The sequence below is a fragment of the Apis florea genome, unplaced genomic scaffold (genome assembly GCF_048593485.1).
Source record: "Apis florea isolate Af1SG1 unplaced genomic scaffold, ASM4859348v1 contig_2272_pilon, whole genome shotgun sequence".
Classification (NCBI taxonomy): Eukaryota; Metazoa; Arthropoda; class Insecta; order Hymenoptera; family Apidae; genus Apis; species Apis florea.
In genome coordinates, this window is record NW_028256549.1 from 3,664,545 (window position 1) to 3,687,643 (window position 23,099).

Genomic DNA, 23,099 nt, shown 5'->3' on the forward strand with positions numbered 1-23,099 from the left:
CGTTTCCCTTTTCTCCCCACGTTTTCGGAGCTTGCAAAAAGGAAAGGAAGAGACGAGAGAAGAAAAGAAAGGTCTGTTCTCTCTCTCTCTCTCTCTCTCTTTCTTACGTCATTTCTTTTGCAAGTATCGTGCGCTGTATTTCGCGCGTAGTCGAGTGTAAATTATTACGGGCCTGAGGGTGGTTTACTGCTAATTGGTTTGTTAACGTCGTGTTTACTCCTCTCGAGACGCCGATTTTTCTTCCTTTCCTCGGTGCCCTCGGTGCTCACTTCGGCTCGAGGAGAGAATTGCCAGGTTCTGTCGTTACTTGGCCTTCTTTTCTTACCTCTTCCTCGAGAATCAAACGACCAGGTCGGGTTTGGATGGTCGATTTCGTATAAAATAGCTTGGCCGTTTCGTCCAGCTATCCTCGCCTCGATGATATTTTTTTCTTCCTCAGTCTGTCAGAATGGCGCACTAATCTTCTCCTTGGGGAAAAGAGAGAAGGAAGGAAAGGAGAGAAAAGAAGGAGCAAGCAGTACATGTATTAAAAATCTAGAATTTTCAATCGTGATGTTTAATCGTGAAAGCAAGACTTATAAAAATGTAAATGTTGAATCGTGCGAAGCGAGAAAGAAAAGATAATTTACTGGTTGCTTTTTTATCGAAAGGAAAAAAAAAAAAATTCGAATATTTCGAATAAACGATGAGTTTATTGTTTGAAAAGGCACCAGAATTAACTTCTAGACACAATATTTCATGGGAAAGAATCCGTTCAAGGATATTTTCACGCGGGCAGTTGGAACAATGCCCTGATGTATCTCGACCCGAAATACAAAATTCGTCGTCCCCGACTTACGCAACTCGATTATGCGAGAGTTAGCGAAACGCGCGTGGTGGTTTAGTAATAGTAGTAGTAGTAGTAGTAGTAGGAACCATTACGAAACCGATCGACCGCCATCGACTTGGCGGCGCCACGCTTGGATTTCGAATGGGCAATCCCCGGCCGACCCACAAACCGTCCAGTCGCCAGGAATTTTTTAATTAGAGTCGATGGACAAAGGTTATATCTGCACCGTTGCGCGCCACCTCTCTCTCTCTCTCTTTCTCTCTCGCTCGTAACAATCTTTTCACGGTTACACACACCGTTGGAATCCACGCGTTTGCTCGTTTCGACAGTCGTTCCTAATTCCCCCCTCCCCTCGCCGGTATTCAAGTTGGAGCGAGGTATATAACGAAAGGAGAGAAACTCGCGAAACGATATATCGTGTATGATTATGGGAGGAGACGAATACGAATTGAAAATTTTTTATTTCAACGATTATCCACGATGATGATGCGATTACTTTTGACTCTTCTCTTCCTCTTTTGAGTTGGAATCTTGAATTCGAATCTCGAATCATGGCAGACGCAGAAATCGTTATTATCCAAAGATTTCGTCTCCGGATAACGCGGCAGTCTCTTCTCCTCCACGTCGCGTTTCTCGCGACTCCCTTTAAACGATTCGAATAAAGTTCGAGCTCTCTGGAAACTCGAACCATTCTCCTTCTCGATCGCTGTCACACGCATAATCCAGAGAATAATTCGTAGAGCCACGAAGGAAACTCGAGGCGGGGATTAACCGCGGTGGACGAGTTTTGAAGCCGAGAGTATAGGGGATAAGTCCGGTACGAGGCGCCTTTTGGTACGACCTCCACGGTCCTTCTGCCTCCTCCTTCTCCACGACACGCGTTTCGACTCCATTTTCGGTTTATTGGACGCACAGGGACCCCTGATATTCCCTTCTTCTCCTGCTTCTCTCTCTCGTCTCGGCCCGGACGCGTTGGACCGAGTTTTAGAAACCAGTTTCTCAGCCTCCTCGGCCGCTAACACCTCTTTTGGGATCCACTCGCGTGCAGAAACTGCTGCGGATCGTTATCGGGATGAGGAAAAGGGGAGGAGGAAGGAAGGAACGAAACCGGGCGTTGTTGCTGGCTTCGCCTCGCGGAGGCGGCCAGATAGCCGCGAATCGCTTCATTTCTTGTAATCGACGGGGGCCCTACGTGTCTCTCTCTCTCTCTTTCTCTCCCTGATAAACTGGGAAATTTAACGACGTGGCGTCGTTGAGAATCGAGAGAAAGAGGGGTAATTTCCACCATACCCCGAATATTAGGATGCGTTTCGATAAAAGGAAATACAAAACTTTTCCTCTATCTATGGCAAATTTCACGTAGTTATTGATCTCGTTTCGTAAGAGTAGTAGATTGAATTAATTGCCGATTAGATATATTTATTTATCGAAGTATATATTTCATATTTACGCGCTCTATTAACTACTCTCTCTCTCTGACTCCCTAAAGATTAAAAATATATCGTAACAATAATAGTAAACAGATTAACACGAATTGTCTGTTATCTCGGCTCGATTTTTATCTCTCACCGGTGTAATCGTTAATTTCTACGCCTCTTTCCCCCTCGTTTATTTATCCGGTATTAAATATCGAAAGATACACGGGGGTAGGAGAGATTTTTTTATATACGATATATAATAATAAATATCGAGAAGGGTGTGCTGCATGCGCGTGTGTATACACGCTGGAGGAAACAGGGGAGGAGGGAAGCCGCCTCCCTGTATCGAGCAAACAGGGGCCAACGTCTCCGGTATAATTATTTGTAAACCTCGCCATTATATTCCCCGAAATACTTGTGTTTCCCGGGGCGTATTTGCCTTGCCTTCGAGCTTTGCTATCGAGGAAAACCGGGGGATGCTTCCTTCTCTCTCGATGCAGCCTCTCGAGGCAAATAAACCTCGTGTTGTGATTATCGACTGGGTTCCTCTCCTCCTCCTCCTCCCAGTTTCTCCCGGTTTACTTTCGCCACGCTCCACCCACCCCCTCTCGATTCGGCCGGTCGTCTCGTCGAGGAGAGTCGGTCGCTCGAGTTGCACAAAGCGGTGTGTAACGATTCGACGCCTTCTCCTCCTCGCGTCCCTTTTCCCCGATTCCTGAATCTGACACGTGAAATCGCACGCTTTTAAGCCGCGCTCGAGGACACCGGCGACGACAGTGTCAAAGGCAGAGCTCCGCGGTCACACAAAGGGTGTGGACAGAACCTTAACGAAACACACTCGTGGCAAAAGGCTCTCTCCCTTCCATTTCTGCCGGTGTATTTACGCACGCACGTCCCCTCGACAAACTCTCCTCTCGTATCCTTGGGCGAATTCCATCCGTGGATACTTCTCGATGACTCGGTGATCGAGAGGGAAGGGTTGATGAAACACGCCGAGTCGGACGAATCTTTCACGGGGTTATAATTTGAACGTTGGTTGGGAATACGCACGAGAGACGTACTCACACGCTTACCGGAGATACCAGCCAACTACCACTCTCTCCTATAGAACGAAACTTGGACCGGTTTCCCTGCGCTCGTTTAGGATCGTTCGCACCTGATCGCTTTTCTAAGCTGTGAGAAAAGGGTATAATCTGCCTGCCCGGTTCGCGGAAGGGGGAACGAGATTATCCTTCCTCGAATTTCGAGAGAATTAAGAGAATCGAGTTAATTTCCTCGCATTCGTTCACGCGTTTGATTTCTGTGTTACGATTAATTCAAGCTTGACTTTTCTAAGAGATAATCATTCTTACGAAAGTGAAATATTTGAAAATAAGGAGGGTCGCGTGACTTTTGGAGAATCGATTAGAGAGTAATTGTTAAATTTATCGAACGAATTCTCCTTCCTCTTTATTCTCTCGCCTCGTTTATCTTATCCCGTACAAACGGAATCAAGAGCACGCTTTACAAATAACTATATCGCGCAACGTTTCAATCGCACGCGACCAGCCAGTAGAAAGTCGTTTCCCTTGAATTTAAAATAGAATCGCGCGAGCGTGTCGCGCGTTTGATTCAGCCGATTGAAATTTGTTTGCTCGGCTAATATTATGCCGGATCGTTATCGTTCACGGGAGTTGTTTTCGAGTTGGTCGCTCGTCGTCGTCGTCGTCGTCGGTTTATGAAATCGGTCGAGAACGATCCGCCTCTCCCTCCCTCTCTTTTTCTCGCCTCTACGGCTGTTTACCTTCGAGGCCTCCGTCTCTTTAATTAGCGACTCCGGACACTCGACTCCGGAATTAGCATACAATTAAAGTCAGAATGCGCGTATGCGGCATCACACGTGGTGAATCACACGATTCTCGATTCGGTGCACGTAACGTTGACCGGTGTCGATTCTCTTCTTGCCTGCCAAAGTTTTTTTTCTGCCTCTCTCTCTCTCTCTTCTTCGGTCATTTTCTTTGTTTCCTCGTTTTTTCGCCTTCTCCATTCCGCATACTTATGCCACCTATTAATAGGAACCGAGCGGAAGAAACCGGTCTTCGCGTACATTCGTTATCGCGGCATTCCCGCATCCTTTCTCGAAAGTGTCGTCTAATTGCTAGACTCGCGATACTACAGCGTGTGGAAAGAGTAAATTGAGATTCGTTGTTGAACAATTTTATTTTGTTTGGAAATCGAAGATAACGATATATAAGGAAAATAGATTGTGTACCGCTTAAAAATCTGTCGTCGACTCTGTGCAAATAATTAATCTCGATCGTGCGACGATCTGGTGTATCGGACGATGATGCAACGAATCGAAGTATTCGAAGAAGACGATATCGATCGACGTGGTGTGTGTGTGTGTGTGTCGTCGTCGCGTGTCACGTCGTTCTCTTTTCGAAGTTTCCGAAAAGAGATTAAAAAAGAGAATTTTAGCCGAGAGAGTTATTTCGAGAGCTATCCGATAATCATACACATCGTGTTTTACGGTGTTTGTAGTACACACCACGACACAAACGAGGTCGTAAAATTAAGTGAAACGTGAAGTCGTCGAACGACGTATCGAACGTCTCTATTACCTCTTTTAAACGGAACTATTATAGATAGACAAAGGATATCCGAACTTTGTAAACTCGATGCGCGAATTATATGCGTACGATATCATCCACATTTAGAACATTTAGAATACGTTTCGAGAAATGTAATAATTCAAGATCGTTCCCAATTTTCAAGGATAGATTAACTTTTCGAGCAGTCTTACTCATTCTCAGGTCAAGTTCAACGCGTTTTACGTAATTCACACGTATTTGATTATTTTGAACGGTAACAAAAAATTCGGCATCGCTCGAGCCGAGAGGGTCAGGGTCTCGGTTCCAGAGTCCAGGCCGTTGGAAATCGATCGATATTTCCCGAGCCACTCGTGCTGTGCACGAGCAGTTAACGAGCAGCACTTTCTCACGCGACGCGGGCAAAAAAGAGAACGGCAGAGGAACGATAATCGTCGGTTCGAACAGTTTCCACGGATCGGCCGGTTATGAGAAACTCGTAAAAGGTGCGCGACACCTCGCCGGTCGGTCGGTGGTGGTCATTGTGTCCGAGTTCCTTTTCGTACTTTCCATTATCGTCCGTTCGACTCATTAGCGCACACCTGCGAGAGCCGTTTTGGAAAAAATTCTCTCTCCAACCCGTTGGTTACTCACCTCTTCTCGTTTTATATACCCATCTCAGAAGAGAGAGAGAGAGAGAAAAGCGTGTTGGATGACGGGTGGAGGAAATTGCGGCGGGCAGCTGCAACCTCCTTACGTAGGATGCTCACGTTCCTGCGTAAGTAATTCGTGAAGCGAATCCCGCCTGTCTCATCTTCGGTCACCGAGGACGATCCAAACGCTCCGTGATCACTCTTCGAGCCTCGCGCGATCGGCCTCCTTTGTAACTTTGTTTGTAAAACGCTTTGCGATTCGATTACCGATGCGGATCGAGTTTTTCTTTCTTTTTTTTTTTTTTTTTCTTTTCTTTTCTCTCGTGGCGCGGAGAAATTCCAAATCGATCCTTGACGAAGTGTATCGCCGAATGTTGCAACATTTTGTTTCTCTCTTCTCTCTCTCTCTCTCTGCGTAATTCGCTATTATTCGTGTTGTAATGTTATTTTTAGTAGCGAAAAATATGTATTTCGTCGATATCTGTGAATAATCGATGCCGTTATACACGCCGATGTGTGTATAGCCGGGTCTGCAGTTGGCCGACACAAACTCTACTACTCTCCCTGTTATTATCATCGCGTTCCAGCGTGATTCCTATTTTGTCCGTCGCTTATGTTGCGTCACAGATACCGACGACACGACACACGTCACGTCCAGACGCAGTGTCTGTTTTTTTCACCGTCGATTTCGAACGATTCGGAAACGATATTTATCGACCCGCGCAAGCTACTACCCGACAAGCTTATTATTTAAAAAGAAAAACAGAAGAAGAAAAAGAATCGCAAGGAAATGCATGGTGGAACTGAAAAGAGAAGAGTATCGAGAATAATAAAAAGGGAAGGTATAATTTTCACGAAAATTGCATCGTCTGGGTAAAAGTTACCTCGTGAGAAGAATTCGACGAGAGTGGATAAGTGGGATGACATTGAGGACAGAAACGGAAGAGCATCTGAGTCAGGAGGCTCTCTTATCGCGGCGAACTAACTGCGCAAAAATGCCTCGAGTGAAAAACATCGTTAATGCGACGATCAGCGGTGGCAAACTCTCTCTCTCTCTCTCTCTCTCTGTCGCACGCGCGCGCGCGCCCATTTTTCACGAGATGGTTCTACGCGAACGTTCCTTCCTCCCACTCCTTCCTCCCTCTCCTCGTTTCCTTTTCTCTTTCGAATCTTTTTTCTCCATTTCTCCATTTTGATCTTCAACCTTCCTTTAAAAAAAAAAAAAAAAAAAAAACGCGGAGGCGCCTTAGAAACCGCGTAAACAGTACGTTTATTTATCGACTATAAACACACGATAGGAGCGCCGCGGTGTGTGTGTACGTGTGTACGCAGGTGTGTTGGGTCACGTGAGCCGGATAGTCGCGTGTCGGTATTCTCTCTCGCGCGATACCGATAATACTTCGTCGTCCGCCGCGCTGCTGCGAAGTATGCTGTGTGTTGGTGGTGGAGAGGTGGTTGGAATAAAGTGCGCGACGCAAATAAAACACGTACACAATGTTGCGCCGTGTGATGTAACGAGTGAAAACGATAAAAAAAAACAGCGAAACGAAATAGAAGCCGATTAACGCGATCTGCGCTGTTTAACGATTTGCAAACACTTATTTTCTTCTTCTTCTTCTTCTTCTTCTTCGACAGTCGGAGAATGAAATGTTAAACATTAGATCATTCAGGAAGTTGCGCGAATGAGTTACAATGTTTTGTCTTAATTGAAATAGCGCCTACAAGCTCGAATGATTTATTCCCGTTATTTAATTCAAGGACTGTCGGGATTCCGCTTCGAGGCGAAGTATAAATCGTGGGTTTTTTTTTCTTTTTCTTTCAAATCGACATTTTGTCGTCGCGATGTATAAAAAAAACGGTCGAGTTTTTTTTAGAAAAACGGATGGAAGGATTATTATTTTCTTAGGCAGATTAACGCTTGGATCGAAGTTTGTTTTTTTTTTTTTTTTTTCCTTCTTGCTGCTCCTACCAAGCGGAGATGATAACGCTAAAGATTTGTTGAAACAAGATCGTCGGATTGAAAAGTATAAATTTTAACGTAAATCGTGTTAACGAGAAGATCGATCGATCGAACGAATCTTGCAAAAAATATCAAGATAATTCTTCTCTTTTAAGTTGGCAGACAGCTTTTCGTTAATGGAGAAACGATATTGCGTACGAGTTGTATTCCCTCTTCTTTTAATAGAGCGAGTCGAATTTCGAAAAACCGCCGAAAGCGACACGATAGGCAAATAGGCTGATTGAAATTCCAAGGATAGGCCGTGGAGCGGCCTTCGAAAGCTTAACAAGCTGTGGCTGCAGCCCGGATACGTGTAACGCGTCCTTGCAGTGGCGCACCGGGTTCGCAAATCACTTTGCAAGACGCGTACGCGTCCTTGGTCCGTGTCCCTCTCGCGGAGTCGTTCCACGGACTCTCGAACCCGACAGAACCCACCTCGTGCACAATTTTCAGATCCCCTTGGGTGGAAAATTATTTTCTTTTCGTTCCAACTTGCATCGAATCGCCGCGAGGAGAGAGAACTCGCGTATCTAGTCACAAAGTGTGAACAAACAAGATACGGTGCGATTAACACGTTGAACGTCAGCTGGGTTGGCAGGTGGGCCGGCAATTGAATTTTCACTCATCCCAGATGGTTGGTAACCGCGATGGAATTGATTGATCTTTAATTCATCATCGTGTAATTTTATTTTTGAATTAAAATTGAAAGACGATGAGCGCGTATTATAAATCAACGCGCACGATGGAAAAGATAAATTAATAATTCTTTATTCAAGAAAAGAAATTACAGATACGATGGAATTTTTCACCGTGCCTTCTCTATCTCGTTTGCGTTATACGCACGTTCTCTTTGTTTATATACGATTGTTTATATTAATTTTCACGAATTTTTTCCTCCTTTTCATTCAGCAAAAAAATGACACGCGCATAATTCTCAAAGAGCCATTTAATAACCACATTCGTTCGTTATACTTTTACTTCTTTTTATCCCGTAAAAAACGAACGTTTAAAAAAAAAAAAAAAAGAAAACAATTCTAATCTCTCTTTTTTCGAACAAGATACATACATTGCATTCTATCGCGTTAAAATAAGAACCGATATATTCCCGATGCTGCATGCAAGACGCGCCGTCACGGTTATATTTCACGCTTCTCAGGCTCAATTTCCACAAACAGTTTTACAACTGTCTGTGAAAGCCGCCGACAAAATTACGAGGAACAGTTAGCGCGTTTCGACGAACCGGCGTCTGATTAACCGACTCCTCGCGATAAATTAACGAGAGAGGAACACCGTCCCGTTCGACCACGGATAGACAAAAACAACGAGCTCTCGCGCAATGTTCACGATTCCTCTACTCTAATGGCGTGTACGGAGGAGGATTATTTCTTTTCAGCGTTGTCGTCGTCGTCGTCGTCGTCGTCGTGTCATTCATACCCCGTAGCGGAATGGAACGAGGCGCTGCGTGTCGATTGTGAAACGCTTCCTAGAAATACAAACCGATTCGTAACGTGCACGACTGATCCGCGTATTATCGTCCTACCAAGGTGTCCAATTGCAAAAAATTGATTCACTCGAGCGTATTCGCGTAACGCGTGTCTCGTGTTACGAGATCGTGGTGGAGGAGAGATGGCGTCGATCTAGAGAGGGGGGGGGGGAGGGATTATTTGCACGCAAGACGTGTTCAATCTCGAGACACGTGTTCAATCGAGACGCGAAAATTTTAAAAGCTGAAATCCAGAATTTTACTTCGTATCGAAAGGTGTATTAACGAAAGGAGGGGATTCGAGGGGTGTCGAGGAAAAATCTTCCCACCAACTCGATGATAAGATAATCTGCAATTAAGAACTTCAGAATTTTATCATTGGACGATTATTAACGTTGCAAGGATAAGGATTACAAGTAAATGATGCAACCGTCGCCGTTCCCAAGATCGGTGCGCGATATATCGTCGTGGAAACGTTCTCGAAGCGATCATCCATGAATCCGCGAATTCGCTTATATCACCAATCGTCGAAGAAGATTGCTAATTATCCAATTAGAATTTCAAATCCCGCCCGAGCGAGCGGGATACCGCTTCGAGTATCGTCGTCGTCCAACGCGCTATATCCACCGATTCGCCGCATATAGAAATCTTTCTTACCTCCAACGGTTTTTCCGTTCGACGATATTTAAAGAGACCGACCTCTGTTGCTTTATCTCGTTTCTCGCCAACGCTTCCCAAGTTTTTCCACGCGCGGACGAAAGAAACCGCGCTCGATAAACCGCGATTTCCCTTTTGAAAACTCGTTCCTCGATTCGGAAGTGACGCGCACGGCCTTACCGAAGGCGCGTCAAGGTTATAGATAATGATTTTCCTCTGGCAGACGACGACGACGGCGGCGGTGCGTGCCCGCCGCGCTTCTGTCCAATCCGTTTTCGCGATAATATGCACGCGGCCGGTCTTGGAAACCGGTTTTCTCTTCCCCTCAATAAATTGAACCGATCTTTTTTTTTTTTTTTTTTTTTTTTTTATATAAACCATCGTCGCGTATACGAGATTTTTTTAATGGGTCGCGAGCAATTTTTTTTTTTCTCTCTCTCTTTAGGAATCCAGCCTCTTCTTTTGCAAGAATTATCGTGCCTCGTGATTGGCGATCGAAGGAGAAAGTAGCGGAGAGAATAGAGATCGCGACTGGAGATATCGGTATATAAATTCTAGTAAAGAAGAAGTTTCGAAATTGGTCGGACATGTTTCTTCCTCCTCCACTTCTTTCTTTATTTCGTCGATTATTTGATTTCGAAACTTATTTGGCTCTTCGATGTCGTGACTTTTCCAGCCCTCTAAAAAAAAAAAAAAAAAAAAAAAAAATAATACCACCATTTCGTTGACGTTGTTGCACGTATATATAATTTTGAAAGTTAATCACCACGGATTATTGAAGAGCGGAACGAGTTTCGACGCTCCGAGCCAGGTGTGTGGAAATTATGCATCGAGAAATATGATGATTCGATCGTGTTAATTTCGTGGGAAACGAGCACGCGACGCTTGGATTCGCGAAATAATCGCTCTATCGATTATTAACGTTTCTCGTCGAAGATTGCGCAACCCGTGGGTTGTTGTTAGTCATCGAACACGATCGATGGGTAGGGGGAGGAGAGGCGAGAGAGACGCGTAAGTGGCAGTGATTGAAAATAACCGGTCGCGCTTTTGTCGGTTCTCGCATCATGTAAATTAACGACAGAACCGAGACCACGGCCCCTATTTGTTGTGCAGAGATGGGCGCTTAGCCTTTCGCAATTGGACGTAAATATTGGTTTTCGAGCAACGATATGCTTCGAGCTTCGTTACGCTCTGCTTGTATGCAAATCCCATCACCTGGTAACTCGTGAACCACAACCTTTTTTGGTGCCGGTGAATTCCGTGTGACGTGTTCTCTCTCTCTCTCTCTCTCTCTCTCCTCTCTTTCTTTCTCAACGCCTCGAACGTGTTCCGGTTACCTCGTTGAGCGTTTAACTTAAACGCTAGAATTATAATGCGATTAAAACAAGGATAACGTCCTTGAATAAAGATATTCGTTTTGCTAAAAGTATCTACATACATTAATAAGCGTGAAAATGATAAATTTGAAATTTTGATCGTTGTTCCGTATATCTTTGGCGATTTTTAAAATTTGTGTATTACGAAACGACGAAGATTAATAAGCATCGTGGACCTGCAGTACAATTCCTCGTGAAATTTCCACAATTCGTACACACGGATATCCGATACGATATTTATTTAAAATTCCCTTTAAAGATTATTCTTTAAAAAATAAAAGAATAAGAAAAAAACGTGAATAAATAAATATAGATAAGATGCGTACAAAAAAAAAAAAAAACGGAGATTCGCAAGCAATCTTATTCTTGTATGAATTGCATTCTCTCAGGATAAAATTCAACACATGCGAGCGCGCATCTACCATAATTCTTCCATTTGTTTTTTCTTTCCTTTTTTTTTTTTTTTTTCCTTCTTTTTTTTTACAACGCTATCTTCGATCGCCCTTGTACTTCAAGGCGGTTATATTTTTCTTCCGTAGCACCGTTTCCACGGTTCGGGGAATTCGGTCAATGCACGTCCTACGTCGCCTTCTCTCGGCCGCGAGGAATGCACCGCGTTGCATAATGCAGTCGCAATGATCCCCCTCTCCCTCCTCCCCCCTCCCCCACATCGTGTGCAGCAGCATGCGCGAGGACAACGGATGGATATTTTTCGTGGACGTCGCGAAAAGTAGGGGGAGGAGAGTTGTACTGGGAGGGACGACGGAGGACTCTCCCGTCCAAGTCTCGAGGCCAAGGTTAAGGTCGGACCCCCACCGTGTGCACGATGCCAGCACTCCGTGTGCCCGACTTCCCGCCTGGGTGCTTCCTTCGTTTCGCCTCCTCGTCTCCTCTTCCTTCCATACCTTCCTACGTAACTTCCTTTCACCGCCTGCCCCAACCACCATTTTTCTCTCTATCCGGTTTCGACGGGAGAACTTTGGTATTCGTGTATCGTTCGTAATAATCGCCAACCTCGAAACGAGTTCGAAACGAGTTCGAAAACGATGTGTTTCGGATGGAGTTTAATAATTGGAGGACGAAATTTAAATTTTGCCATTTTTCATTTTGGAGACGTATATGTATATCTCGTATCGGGTACGAGCATTTGGATGATGGAGAAAGTTTACAGTGAGATGGCGAAGACACGTCTCATTGGTATTCGCGAATATGTTAACTCGATTCGTGTAAACGAAGCTCTTCGAGCAGTACTATAGCGTGTTGTGTAACGCTGAGAAATCTAAATGGCTAACCTAAAACTTGCGTCATTCGGTGAAAGTGAATTATAGAACACGACAAAGAAAAACAGCCAAATGAAACGTAATTGAAATAATTAAGACATATTAGCCACCACTGCGATCTTCGAACGTTCGTTCACTCTCTCGACAATTTCCCAAACGTTTCATTCCCCTAATGAATAATATTCCCAACTAGATCCAAGGAAGCAAGATCCAAGGAAATCGAACTTTATATACGAACGAGCTTCCCCAACTTTCCCGAGTTTCCTTCCCATTGATTTCATTTTCGAAGCAACGAAACTTGCGCGCAACGAAGCAACGGGTGCTCCATTGCGCAATTCCATACCCAAGTTTACTCCTTTAATACGCCAAGGTTCGCGGCCAATGGAATCGGACGTCAGGCTCGGTGGAGCGTGAAACGCAGATACGTGCTCTGGCGCGGTGCCTCTCCTCTCTCGTGCTGCTTGCGCGTATCGAATCCACAATCGCGGAGCAGCCAGAGGCGCGCGTAGCTTCTCTCGTAGACGTTTCGAAAATTATCCGGCTTTTCCTCCCCTCTCTGCTTGCGAGTTTTTACGCGTCGATCGTTCGTTGCTCGCTTCAAATTTTTCCTTCCGTTCGGCTGGCTTTTCTCTCTCCCCGTTCCCGCGATGGATACAAGCAGAGAGCAGCACGATGGTACGTGTCCTCGGCGAGCTCGTTTCCATCGGCTTGCGGGGATAAACGCGTACGAGCTCGAAAACCGACCGACCCCTCGCGTTACACGCGAGACGCACCGAGGAGGGTGGTTATCGAGCGAAGGGAGGGGAATTATTATGTATCACGAGAGAACCCTGATTTTTTTTTCTTCTTCCCCCCCCCCCCTCCCTCCCGTCAAGGATTTTAAAGGGATCATCCTCGGGAGAAACTTTTTACGCGACGTGAATTTTTCTCGCGGGGGGAAGATATTATTTTTGCCAGAATTCGTATCGTTATGCGAAACGTATTGAAAAGGCCATATTGCGCAGAAAATTTTTTTTTTTATTTAAATTTAACGAAATTGGTTTATTCGAACTAACAAAGAAGTAGAACGACAAATATAGTAATTAAGGTTTAATTGTAGGGTGGGACTTGTAATATATATGAGGCTAATTTAAAACCTCTGAGTGGCCTCTGTAATTTTTCAACGTACAAAAAATGTTTGCGTATCAAAAAGGTGGAAGGAAGCCCGCTTGAAAATGTTGTACGGATTTCGTTGTTTTGCAGGGGAAATGGATTAGATTGAACTAACGTCGGAATTTTGGTTGCAGGCAAAGCTGCGGTGCGAACGGAATCTTCTCTCGTCGCCTGGACTTCAGCGCGTTCAACAGCCTGCCGCGCACCAAACTCAACTCGTATCACATAAAGGTAAGCGAACGAACGTTTCCAACTTCTTCGTTTCGAAACTGTGTGAATCCGCGCGAATCCCATCCGCGAGACGTAAGATGTATTTTCCTTCGCTTCCTCGACGGTGCGTTAAGATCGGGGAAAGTTTGAAATAGCGTGACCTCGTTAGTCTAGAGAAGGCGAAGAGAAGAAGAAGAAGGAAGGATTCCTTAAAGCGGAAGGTGTGCGCGCGATAGATAGAGCAAGGTCACGGGCGAATGCCGTGCCATATCCTCTTGCTTTAAGCGTCTCTCTAAGAGAGTCGTCTTTCTCTCTTAACCGATCGTTAATTACGATAATTCTGCCATTCCACATATACCGTTTCAAAATTTTACAATTTTCTCAATATATCTAAAAAAAAGAATAGGCATAATATCAGCCATAAATTCTCGTCCAATTTCGATCCTCCTCCCTCCACAATTTGTTTATTCGACGTTGCAACGCGTATCGCAGCTCACGCAATTCCACCCTTGTCGTTGATAACGCCATATGCGTCACGTATCAGCCCCCCAGAAATATTCTCTCTCACGCGAGCTTCGTTTCGCTTTCCACGCTTTCCCTCCCATCGCGAATCCTTTGGCTCTCGCCGTTAGCTCGTAACACTGTCGTCCTACCCCAAATACGCGAGGGAAAATCAATACACGGCGGCGGTTTCGTGCATTCGCGCACCATCCCCCTCCCCCTTCGCGTGCACGCTCGCGCGTTTCGTTTATTTCGGCGTGCACACGCGAGATACGCTCGAGAGGGAGAGTAGTAGTAGTAGTAATAGAAGGCCTTCGATCGATCCTTTTAATCGGTGTTGGGATAATATACCGCGTTGCGGTAGGTCGATCGATGAACGAGATACGCGATAACGTGTTTCGGAAGGAATTTAACCATGATTCACGCCGATCTTTTACGTCTTTCGTAAAATCCAGTTTCTCTCCGATTAATTTTAAAATCCAATCGATCGATCGAGCGAAATTAAGCGCCACTATTTTCTCTTTTCTTTTTCTTAATAATCCTACCTCGTCCCGTAAAGTTGGAAAAAACATCGATTGAGATACGAACGATCTGTTCTCCCTCCCATCGACGGTGGAATCCCAGAACTCGCGTTTCCGCGTTTCGAAACGCGGTGTGGCGAATCGATTAAACGGATTACAAATAGATTAAATGACACGGTTACACGGTGGTGTAAATTGAACGGGCGATAAAACTCGGACGAAATTAATACGCGCCGGCGAGGAGAATTAATACCCGGTGATCGTCGAACGCGTGATTTTTATGTGCCGGAAAAACGGGCATGGTCCAAAGGTATTTCGCGCTTGTTAGAGACCACCCCGTTGCGTGTCCCTGTGCTTAATAGCGCGTTCCTTGCTTGCGCGCCTCCAACTTTCGAATTACCCACCATTTCGAGGGAGTGCGTTTGAAAAAAGAAAGAAAGAAAGGAAAGGAGGAAAGAGGAGAAGGAAGAACGAGCTAGCAAAATAGCCGGGTGGTGCGTGTTCGTCTTCCCCTTCTGTGTAAGTGGCGGCGAAACGAGCAACGGGTTATATATATATACACATATTCACCCTTCTCGTGTTTTCGTTAGCCCGGGACCTGTGCACTCCACCGAGGGTTACCGCCGAAAAACATCATCGACGTGGAGGAGAAAGGGTTAATTTGCGACTCGTCTACCACCTACCCGTCGTTATACCATCCACAGGGTTTGAAAATTTCTGAATATTGTTGTTCGGAATAGAGCGGCCCATGAACCGCGAGAGAAAAGGGGAAAGAGAGAGAGAGAGAGAGAGAGGAAGGCGCGTTGTTGGATTGTATAGTATAATATACTCTTTTGCGTCTGGCTTTTTCGCATAACCTTTCATCGCTACGTTCTTTCAGCTCTCTCGCTCTCTCGTCGAGGAAGGTAGCCCATAAAAGACCCCCTCCCCCCGGTTTCGCCTCTCCATCGTCCACCGCGGCCCCGTTATTTATTCCTTTTGCGAACGCAGGAAAAGGCGCGCACGCTTTATTAGAGGCAACAATGGATACGGCGCAACGCGAGGTTTACAGCGCGCGGGGATTCCTTTCATACGCGCGAGCAGGGATTTCCCGCGTGAAAAGCTTGGTTCCAGCGTTTTAAGGCTCGGTCGCACGCAGCGCGAAAATAAAAGCGAGCCAGTTTCCATGCGGCCAGAGTTCTTCCCATCGCGCGATCCCAGCCCACTCTTTCGAGCTCGCTTTCCGATTCGTCGTCGTCTCTCGGTTGCTTTCCAACGCGTCGTGTCTCGTCGAGGGAAGGTCGATCTTTTTTTTCTTTCCCCTCGCGAATTTTGCATATGCAGCGATTCCGATCGGGCGAAAGAGGAGGAAGAACAACCTCGACCCTCGAAACTGCCGTTCGAACCACCACCACCCTCGTGTCCTCCCTTGCCAACCTAACAACGCGAGTTTTTTTACCGATCTTCAGAGATTCTGGCGTATCGGTTCGAAGAACGTTCAACGTGTTGTTCCAATTGATTGGAAGTTGCTTCTTGGATAAATTTCGTTCTATCCATCTACTAGGAAGAGATATTCCTATCCGATTCTCTACGCTTCGGAAGCTTTATTTTGTGTTATGAAACAATGAGAAAAACAACTCGAAGCTTTACCCTTCGCATCGTAAAAATTGAATGAATCGATCGAAAGTATGGCAAATTTAGGGAAGGAAAGGGAAAATGGAGTCGAGTGGAAATGAGGATATATCGTGCCCAGGGTGCACTTTAATAGTTCGCTTCACTTTTAGATCGGGGTGTGGCTCCTTTTCCTCCTCTTTCTTCTCTTCTCTTCTCTCCCTTCCTTTCGATCTACAAATACACAAATTCATCCGTCCGCGATTCCGGATATTTCCGTTGCGCAACCATCTTTTCCTCCTCCTAGCTTCCTCGATTTTCGTGTAAACATTTGGATTCCGCGTAACGAATTCCACTCCGATCGATGCTTCGACGATTAAAAAATCGTGGATGGTGCCTTTGGAAAATCTTCGAACGACACTCGAGAAGAATTCAGCCTCATAAATGCATCGTGAAAAAAGGAAATACCACTATACTTTGGAAAGGCGAAGACAAATTTGATCGAAACTTTGCACACACTTTTACACATATCGCATCGCAGTGAGAAACGAAGAGCTACCTTTCGAGAGTTTTGCACGCGGAATATTTGGTTGGTGGAAGCGTTCTCGAGTCGGCGAGGAGGCAGAGTTCCCTTCTGAATGGCACTCGTGAGCGGAGATTAATTAAAGGGACGACGTCGAAAACCTTTTGCGCGCGCGGTTCAGTTAGTAGCCGCTTCTCGACTCTCTATCCGCCAACTCTTCTTCTCGTCCAACTTTTCCGCGGACGTCGATGGACATTGATTCCCGATGAGCTGACGCTGATGTACGACGGCGAGTCCAACCGGTCGGAGCTAATAGGAAACGACGCCAGCTGGGAGAATTTACAGTGTAGTATCGGTGGATATCGATGTCACCGATTCTTGCTCGCCTCGTTCCTATACGCGAGCCTCTCCTCCTCGGTAAGGAGAGATATCGAGAGAGAGAGAGAGAGATATCGAACTTTTCCTTTTTTGCCCGGGTGGCGGCTAATTGCCGAGTTTCCAGTCTCCCGCGATCTCCTATAAATTTCCCATTGGATCGCACGATTATCGATTAACGACGCCTACGATTATTATTTTCGTGCGGATATATTCGTGGAAATATCTTTGCTCGTTGTTTCGTCGATTAAAGATAACGAATAATAAGTAAAGGAAGATATTCGTATATCGATCTAATATATTTTTTCTTACTACTCGAAAAGCGAAATGGAATGAGAATTTTACGCGCAACAATACTTGTAACGGCGAAGCGCGCATACCGTAATTGAATTCGTCGAACGAGGGTTAATTACGGAGGAATGATATGGTCGCCAACCAATCTTCCAGGATTAAACCGTATATATATTGGCCTTGGCTGGGGGTGCATCTCTGGGTCGGGCGTGCCACAGCGTTCTCTCCAAGTCGGCGAATTTCTCCATGCTCGTTGCAAGAACCGTGCGCTATTCCCTCCCTCTCCCCCAGTAGATAGTTTCTAAGTAATATAATCCTGTCGGCGTTGATTAAATTCAACGGTGGGTGGAGCGAGGGAAACGATGGACGCGCGGAAGTTTGGTCGATTGAACTTCTCGCCGAGGACTCGGTGGCGGCGGCTCATTCCTAATTTCGTTGCGCCTCTCCAACTTCGATCCAATTCTAAATTTTCTAAACTCTCGCCCTTCTTACTTTCCAACAACCCCCTCGAGACGCGGTCTCGTCCATGGTGTGCAACTCGACAAGTTTGAATTTTCAATTTTATTTCCTTCGAATTCGAGAGCAGCAGGCGCTCGATTCTTTTCGATCGGGTCGAAGGAAGGGAAAGAAAGGGTTGAATGGGAAAGTTAGGCGCGTCGGTATTTCGAAAATACGAGCGTTGCAACGAGAGTTTTTGCTCTCTCCTCGTTATTCGAGGCATTCTCTCTCTCCGGTTCCTTTTTCCCCCCTCTTTTCTTTTTCCTTTTCGCTCCCTGATGGGCACATTTTGTGCGTTAACCCTCGTTCCAGGCCCGTCGCGCACAATAGAGCTTTGCATTAAAGGTCATTAGCTTAAACGTTCGCCTTCCTGTTGCGCAACCCGCGCGCAATTCTTCTCCAGCCCGTTGCTCGCCACCGACCGTGCGCGTTATTTTTCAGACAGCAATAATCGTGCCGATGATTTTTTTTTTCTTTTTCACGAGTTCTATCCCCCTCCTCGTCTCATCTTTATCATCCCTTTCTTCTCGTCGTAGGAATTTCTATAATTTCGATCAGTTTCCAAAGGAAACTTTTTAACGAGAAGAAGGAAAGAGCCGTGCGTGAGGGCCGGACTATCCTTGAAATTTCTCCCTGAACTGGGATAAGACTCTCCCGGGGCTCTCCCTCGACGACCGAGACCTACCTCAACCGGATCGATGCATGATAGCCTCGTTGCTTTTCTCGTCTCCCACGTCACGCACACGACTATTTTTGGCCCTGAACTTGATGTACGTAAACGGGGCTACGTGATGCTTCTCTCTTTGCGTGGTCGAGTGCAAAGGCGAATGGAAAAAGAAAGGACGATCGATCGATCGATTTTAATCAAATCGATTTACGAATATAATTTAACAATCCGCACGCTCGTAAAAGTTGTCTTGTTGCTTGGATAATACGAATAATTTTTGGAACTGGAACGATTCTCGATCCTCCTCGCGATATTTTAAATATCACGACACCGAAGCGAGTCTCTCGTAACTGATTCCGCCAATAATCAAACGGCAGATGCACCGCTTTCTCCTCGTCTTTCTTCTTCTTCTTCTTCTTCTTCTCATCATCATCATCATCATCATCATCATCATCATCATCATCATCATCATCCTCATCATCGTCGTCGTCGTCGTCGTCGTGCAGACAAGCCGAGAGTGACCTTTCGTCCTCCCTCGGAATTGCGAACGATAATTCGCAACTATTTTCTCCTTCCTTTTCTCGCTCGCCGTTAATCTCGAACGAGTCGAAATATCCCGATGATGCATCGCGATCCTGCTCTCCAGACGTTTTCAAATTACCATAACTGTATCCCAACCTCTCTCTTTCCACCGTTCGTCTTTCAGTGTCGAAAATTCGAGACAAACGCAACCGGGTCGAAATTTTAATGAATCGATCGCCACCGTTTCCGTCTCTTCTCTTCGTGGTTGACAAATCGCCTCGACGAGAAACGAGAACGAGCAAAAGACAACGGAATGGGAGAGACGACGATGATGATGGTCAAAAGAGAGGAAGGGGGCCACGTTAATAACTCTCGCTTGGAGAGTGAATTGGATCAGCATGAGAGAGAGAGAGAGGGAAAAAGGCAACGAACAATTAACGAAACGCTGGACGAAGATAACGAATGGTGGTCGCTTCCGTTTCGCATTATATCGATCGAAATGCGCTTTTTTACGAGGTCTCCCCCTCCTCTTGCTCGACCGGCTTTCTTCTCTCCTTAAACGGAAAAGAGTCCCTTTCTCCCGGCCCCGAGTATCAGCCTCATCGAGCTCTCTTCATTAAAATGTTCTCTCGTGTTCTCGAGACGGTGATGGGGATCCATTTCCGAGGCGCTCGGCCATGAAAGAATTCCCAGCCGTCGTTTAATTACACGATTACATCGGTGTCGATTCTCTCGAAAAGAAGCGAGCCGAACCGATAAGATAATAGTTAATCGTTGCATTGGATTCACGGTGAAAAGAAAAAAAGAAGAAGAAAAAGAATGAAGGAAAATCGGCGTCGAAGAACGTGCGGTTATTATTATTATACCGATTGGTAACAATCGACCGATATTCATTCTCGACCGGAACGCGAAAATTGGACATGAATGAAAAACTTGTTGAGAGAAAGAAAGAAAAAGAAGAAAAAAAAAAACTTGAGGTAATTATATCACGCTTCGGTTCGTATTCTCGTCGAACTACGTAATCATTTTGCGCTATAAGTTCTCTCCGCCTCGTGACACTCGATACATTGTTCGGTCACACAATCCTACCTGTTAGCCTGGCACACAACCGGATATTATAAAACTCGCGAGACGCATTCCCCCGCGCGCTCTGTCTCCGAGCGGTTTCGCTTTTAATGGCTTCTTGGATTGCACTCTGCCCTATTTTTTTCTCTCTCTCTCTCTCCCTCTCCCTCTCCCAGGAAATCGAACGATATATATATATTATTCGTTGCAGCCGGTGGTGCGTGCGATAGCGATAGCGGTGCGGATCTCTCGACGGATATATCTCGCATTACACCAATTATCGAATTATCTTTTGCCTCTTTCCTTGCCGAATTTCAAAAAGCAAAATCCACACACGCTCGGAATGAGAAACAATCGAACCGTGGGAACTCGCTCAACGGAATTGCTAAACCCGCCATCGCGTTACAAAATCGAGGTGGTAATGGAATCGTTTGCGCGCCGCGCGAATCTAAAAAAGAAAGAAAGACGATCGATGAGCGGGATTTCATAATTTTCAATCTAGAGAATCTAGTTTTCAATTTTCCTCCCATCTCTCATCTTTTCTTACATCACGGGGGAGAGAAAGCGTGTTCGATCGCCAGGTTTCTTACATCCCGCGTCGAATCGCGTCGATATTCAGCCTCTCTCTTTCTCAATCGTCGACATTATATAGGGATCGAAGACTCTTTCCTATTTCGATTCCACTCGAGGACGCGTGGAAATTCTTCCTTTCTTTTCTTCTTCTTCTCCTCGAAGCGCCCTCTATTTTCCCGCGGCAGCGAGAAAATGGAAATAAAATCCCGTTATGGAAATGGGAACGGAGGGGAGGGGAGGGGACATTGGCTTGCTCTCGATGACCGTTTACGATATACCCTTTTCCTCGAATACGATTGCTCTCTATGACTCGCCGCGATTGTTTCCCCGAGTATCTTCTCGAGGACTTCTTTTCGCCGGGACCCAAGTGTACCACGTAACCTATTCGATCGTGTAACAGGATTTTCCATTTCGCTCGATAGACTTTCGTATCGCTTATACTCGACGAAGAGTGGTAGAAGATTATGCGGATAGAATCTTTCGATCTTTCTTTTTCTTTTCTTCCTTAAATACTTATTTTCCACGGGAAACGAGTCTCTTTTTAATCACGAGACACTTCGTAAAGGAGCAGTTTTAAATATATACGATAAAAATTGGACGAACGGAATAATTTCGATTTCGATCATTTCCACGGAAGGAAGATTCGTTGTTTACGTAAAGATCGTAATTTGTCGGAGAGGAGAAATATTCTTCTTCTCTACACACATCCGCCCGCCCATTTCCAGTTTCTCCCCGTGTGTTGGTATTCCGTATAATTATCGAGCTGAAAACGTATTATCACGAGGCACACCAGTGTTTCCCAGTCGGCGGTTCTATTACTTTCCCTTTCTTCTCCTCCTCCTCTTCCTCTCTTTGTCTCGGCGTCTTTGTCCGGCTTTCTCCTTAACCATAGCACTCACCCCGTAGGAGCGAGGACCACAGGGGAGGGAGTGTCCCGATAGAGAAATAGCGGGAATACGAGGAGGCGATTTGCTTCTTTCACGGTGATCGATCGATTTGTCCTTCTCCAGTTTTTGCACCATTCTCGATGCTCTTGCTACATGCGGGGCCCTATAAGAAGTTACCACCGTGTGTAACTTCGGCCACGATTTATCACGTGCTTTCTTTTTTTTTTTTCTTTCTTTCTTTTTCATCCATAAAACGTCGCTTACATCGGATCGATCCGAGTTTGAAAAATTCATAAGTAATTTAATCGCTAAAATAAAACTCGACTCCAACACAAACAAATCAACGCGACTCTTTCACCGATCGAAAGGGATTTTCGAATTTCGCGATGTTTTATCTTGGATACATTGGAGAGGTATCCAACTTTAATAATAATATGCCGTTAAAGAAAACGACGATCAACTCGCTCTCTCTCCCGAACCTCTCTTTCAAACCCTTGTTTTTCGAGGTTTCATCAACGGCGGGGCACCCGGCTTGAATTATTAACTGCAAACGTAATCGCCCACGGCACCAGGAATAGATTGATTGTTTGATAGCGAGGCAGAGCGACGTTGTTGTTCCCATCGGGGGGATCCGATGGAGCGAGACCCCCACATTCTTCTTCTCTCTTCCGTTTCGAGAGAGACGGAGTTGCCGCGAAAACTTTTCTAGATTTATTACGGTATTATTTCGCCCGACAACGAGAGAGAGAGAGAGAGAGAGGAACGTTTATGGCGAAGGAAAGCCGAAATTTGCCTGCGGGAGGTCGATATAACGCGCAACGCACGTATCTCCACCACTAGTTTCGCTCACCTCGGCGAGAGGAAAACGTCGTTCCCACGAGCGTCTTCAGACGCGATCTTTTCCCGTTAAATCGACCAAGGCGATTCCCTTTCACCCACAGGGGGAAACTGGTCGAAACTCGTATTTGGAATCGTAATTTTCGTGGATGGTAATTAAAAGCGTGGAAGATGCGGACTTTTCGTTAAGTCGACCAAGGCGATTCTCTTTCACTCGGTTTGGGCCGCAAGGAAACTGGTCGAAACTCGTATTTGGATTCGTAATTTTGCGTGGATGATGATTAAAAGCGGGGAAGATGCGTTTATGTTATACATAAAATATAGTATAATTAAGATAGCGCGATTAGAATTGTTAAACGATTGTTGCATTCGAAGTTTGGAACATTCGAAAAATAGAGAAAACCAAGTCTTTTTTTTTTGTGTGTGAATTGGTTACCGAAATATAAAGACTCAAAGTTCCTAGGGAAGTCTATAGGGCGGAGATTTATGAATGGGTCCGCGACCCAGTGACCTACTATATTTTTTTTTTCCATGGAACTACGTACTACGTTCTTCCAAGAATTAGGAACGTTCGACTTCCATTTGTCCGGACAGCTCGCCCGAATAAACGACAAGGATGTAAGAC

At 45.5% G+C, this 23,099-nt stretch overlaps 1 protein-coding gene across 2 annotated transcripts in view; it reads left to right on the forward strand.

Annotated features, from left to right (window-relative positions):
* Nucleotides 1-23,099, forward strand: part of heca (hdc homolog, cell cycle regulator) — a 141,017-nt gene that overhangs the window by 13,409 nt on the left and 104,509 nt on the right. For both annotated transcript variants that reach the window (XM_086902367.1, XM_003696021.4), the window contains exon 2: nt 13,549-13,645. In XM_086902367.1, coding sequence (XP_086758493.1) covers nt 13,549-13,645 — 97 coding nt within the window. The remainder of the gene's footprint in view (nt 1-13,548; nt 13,646-23,099) is intronic.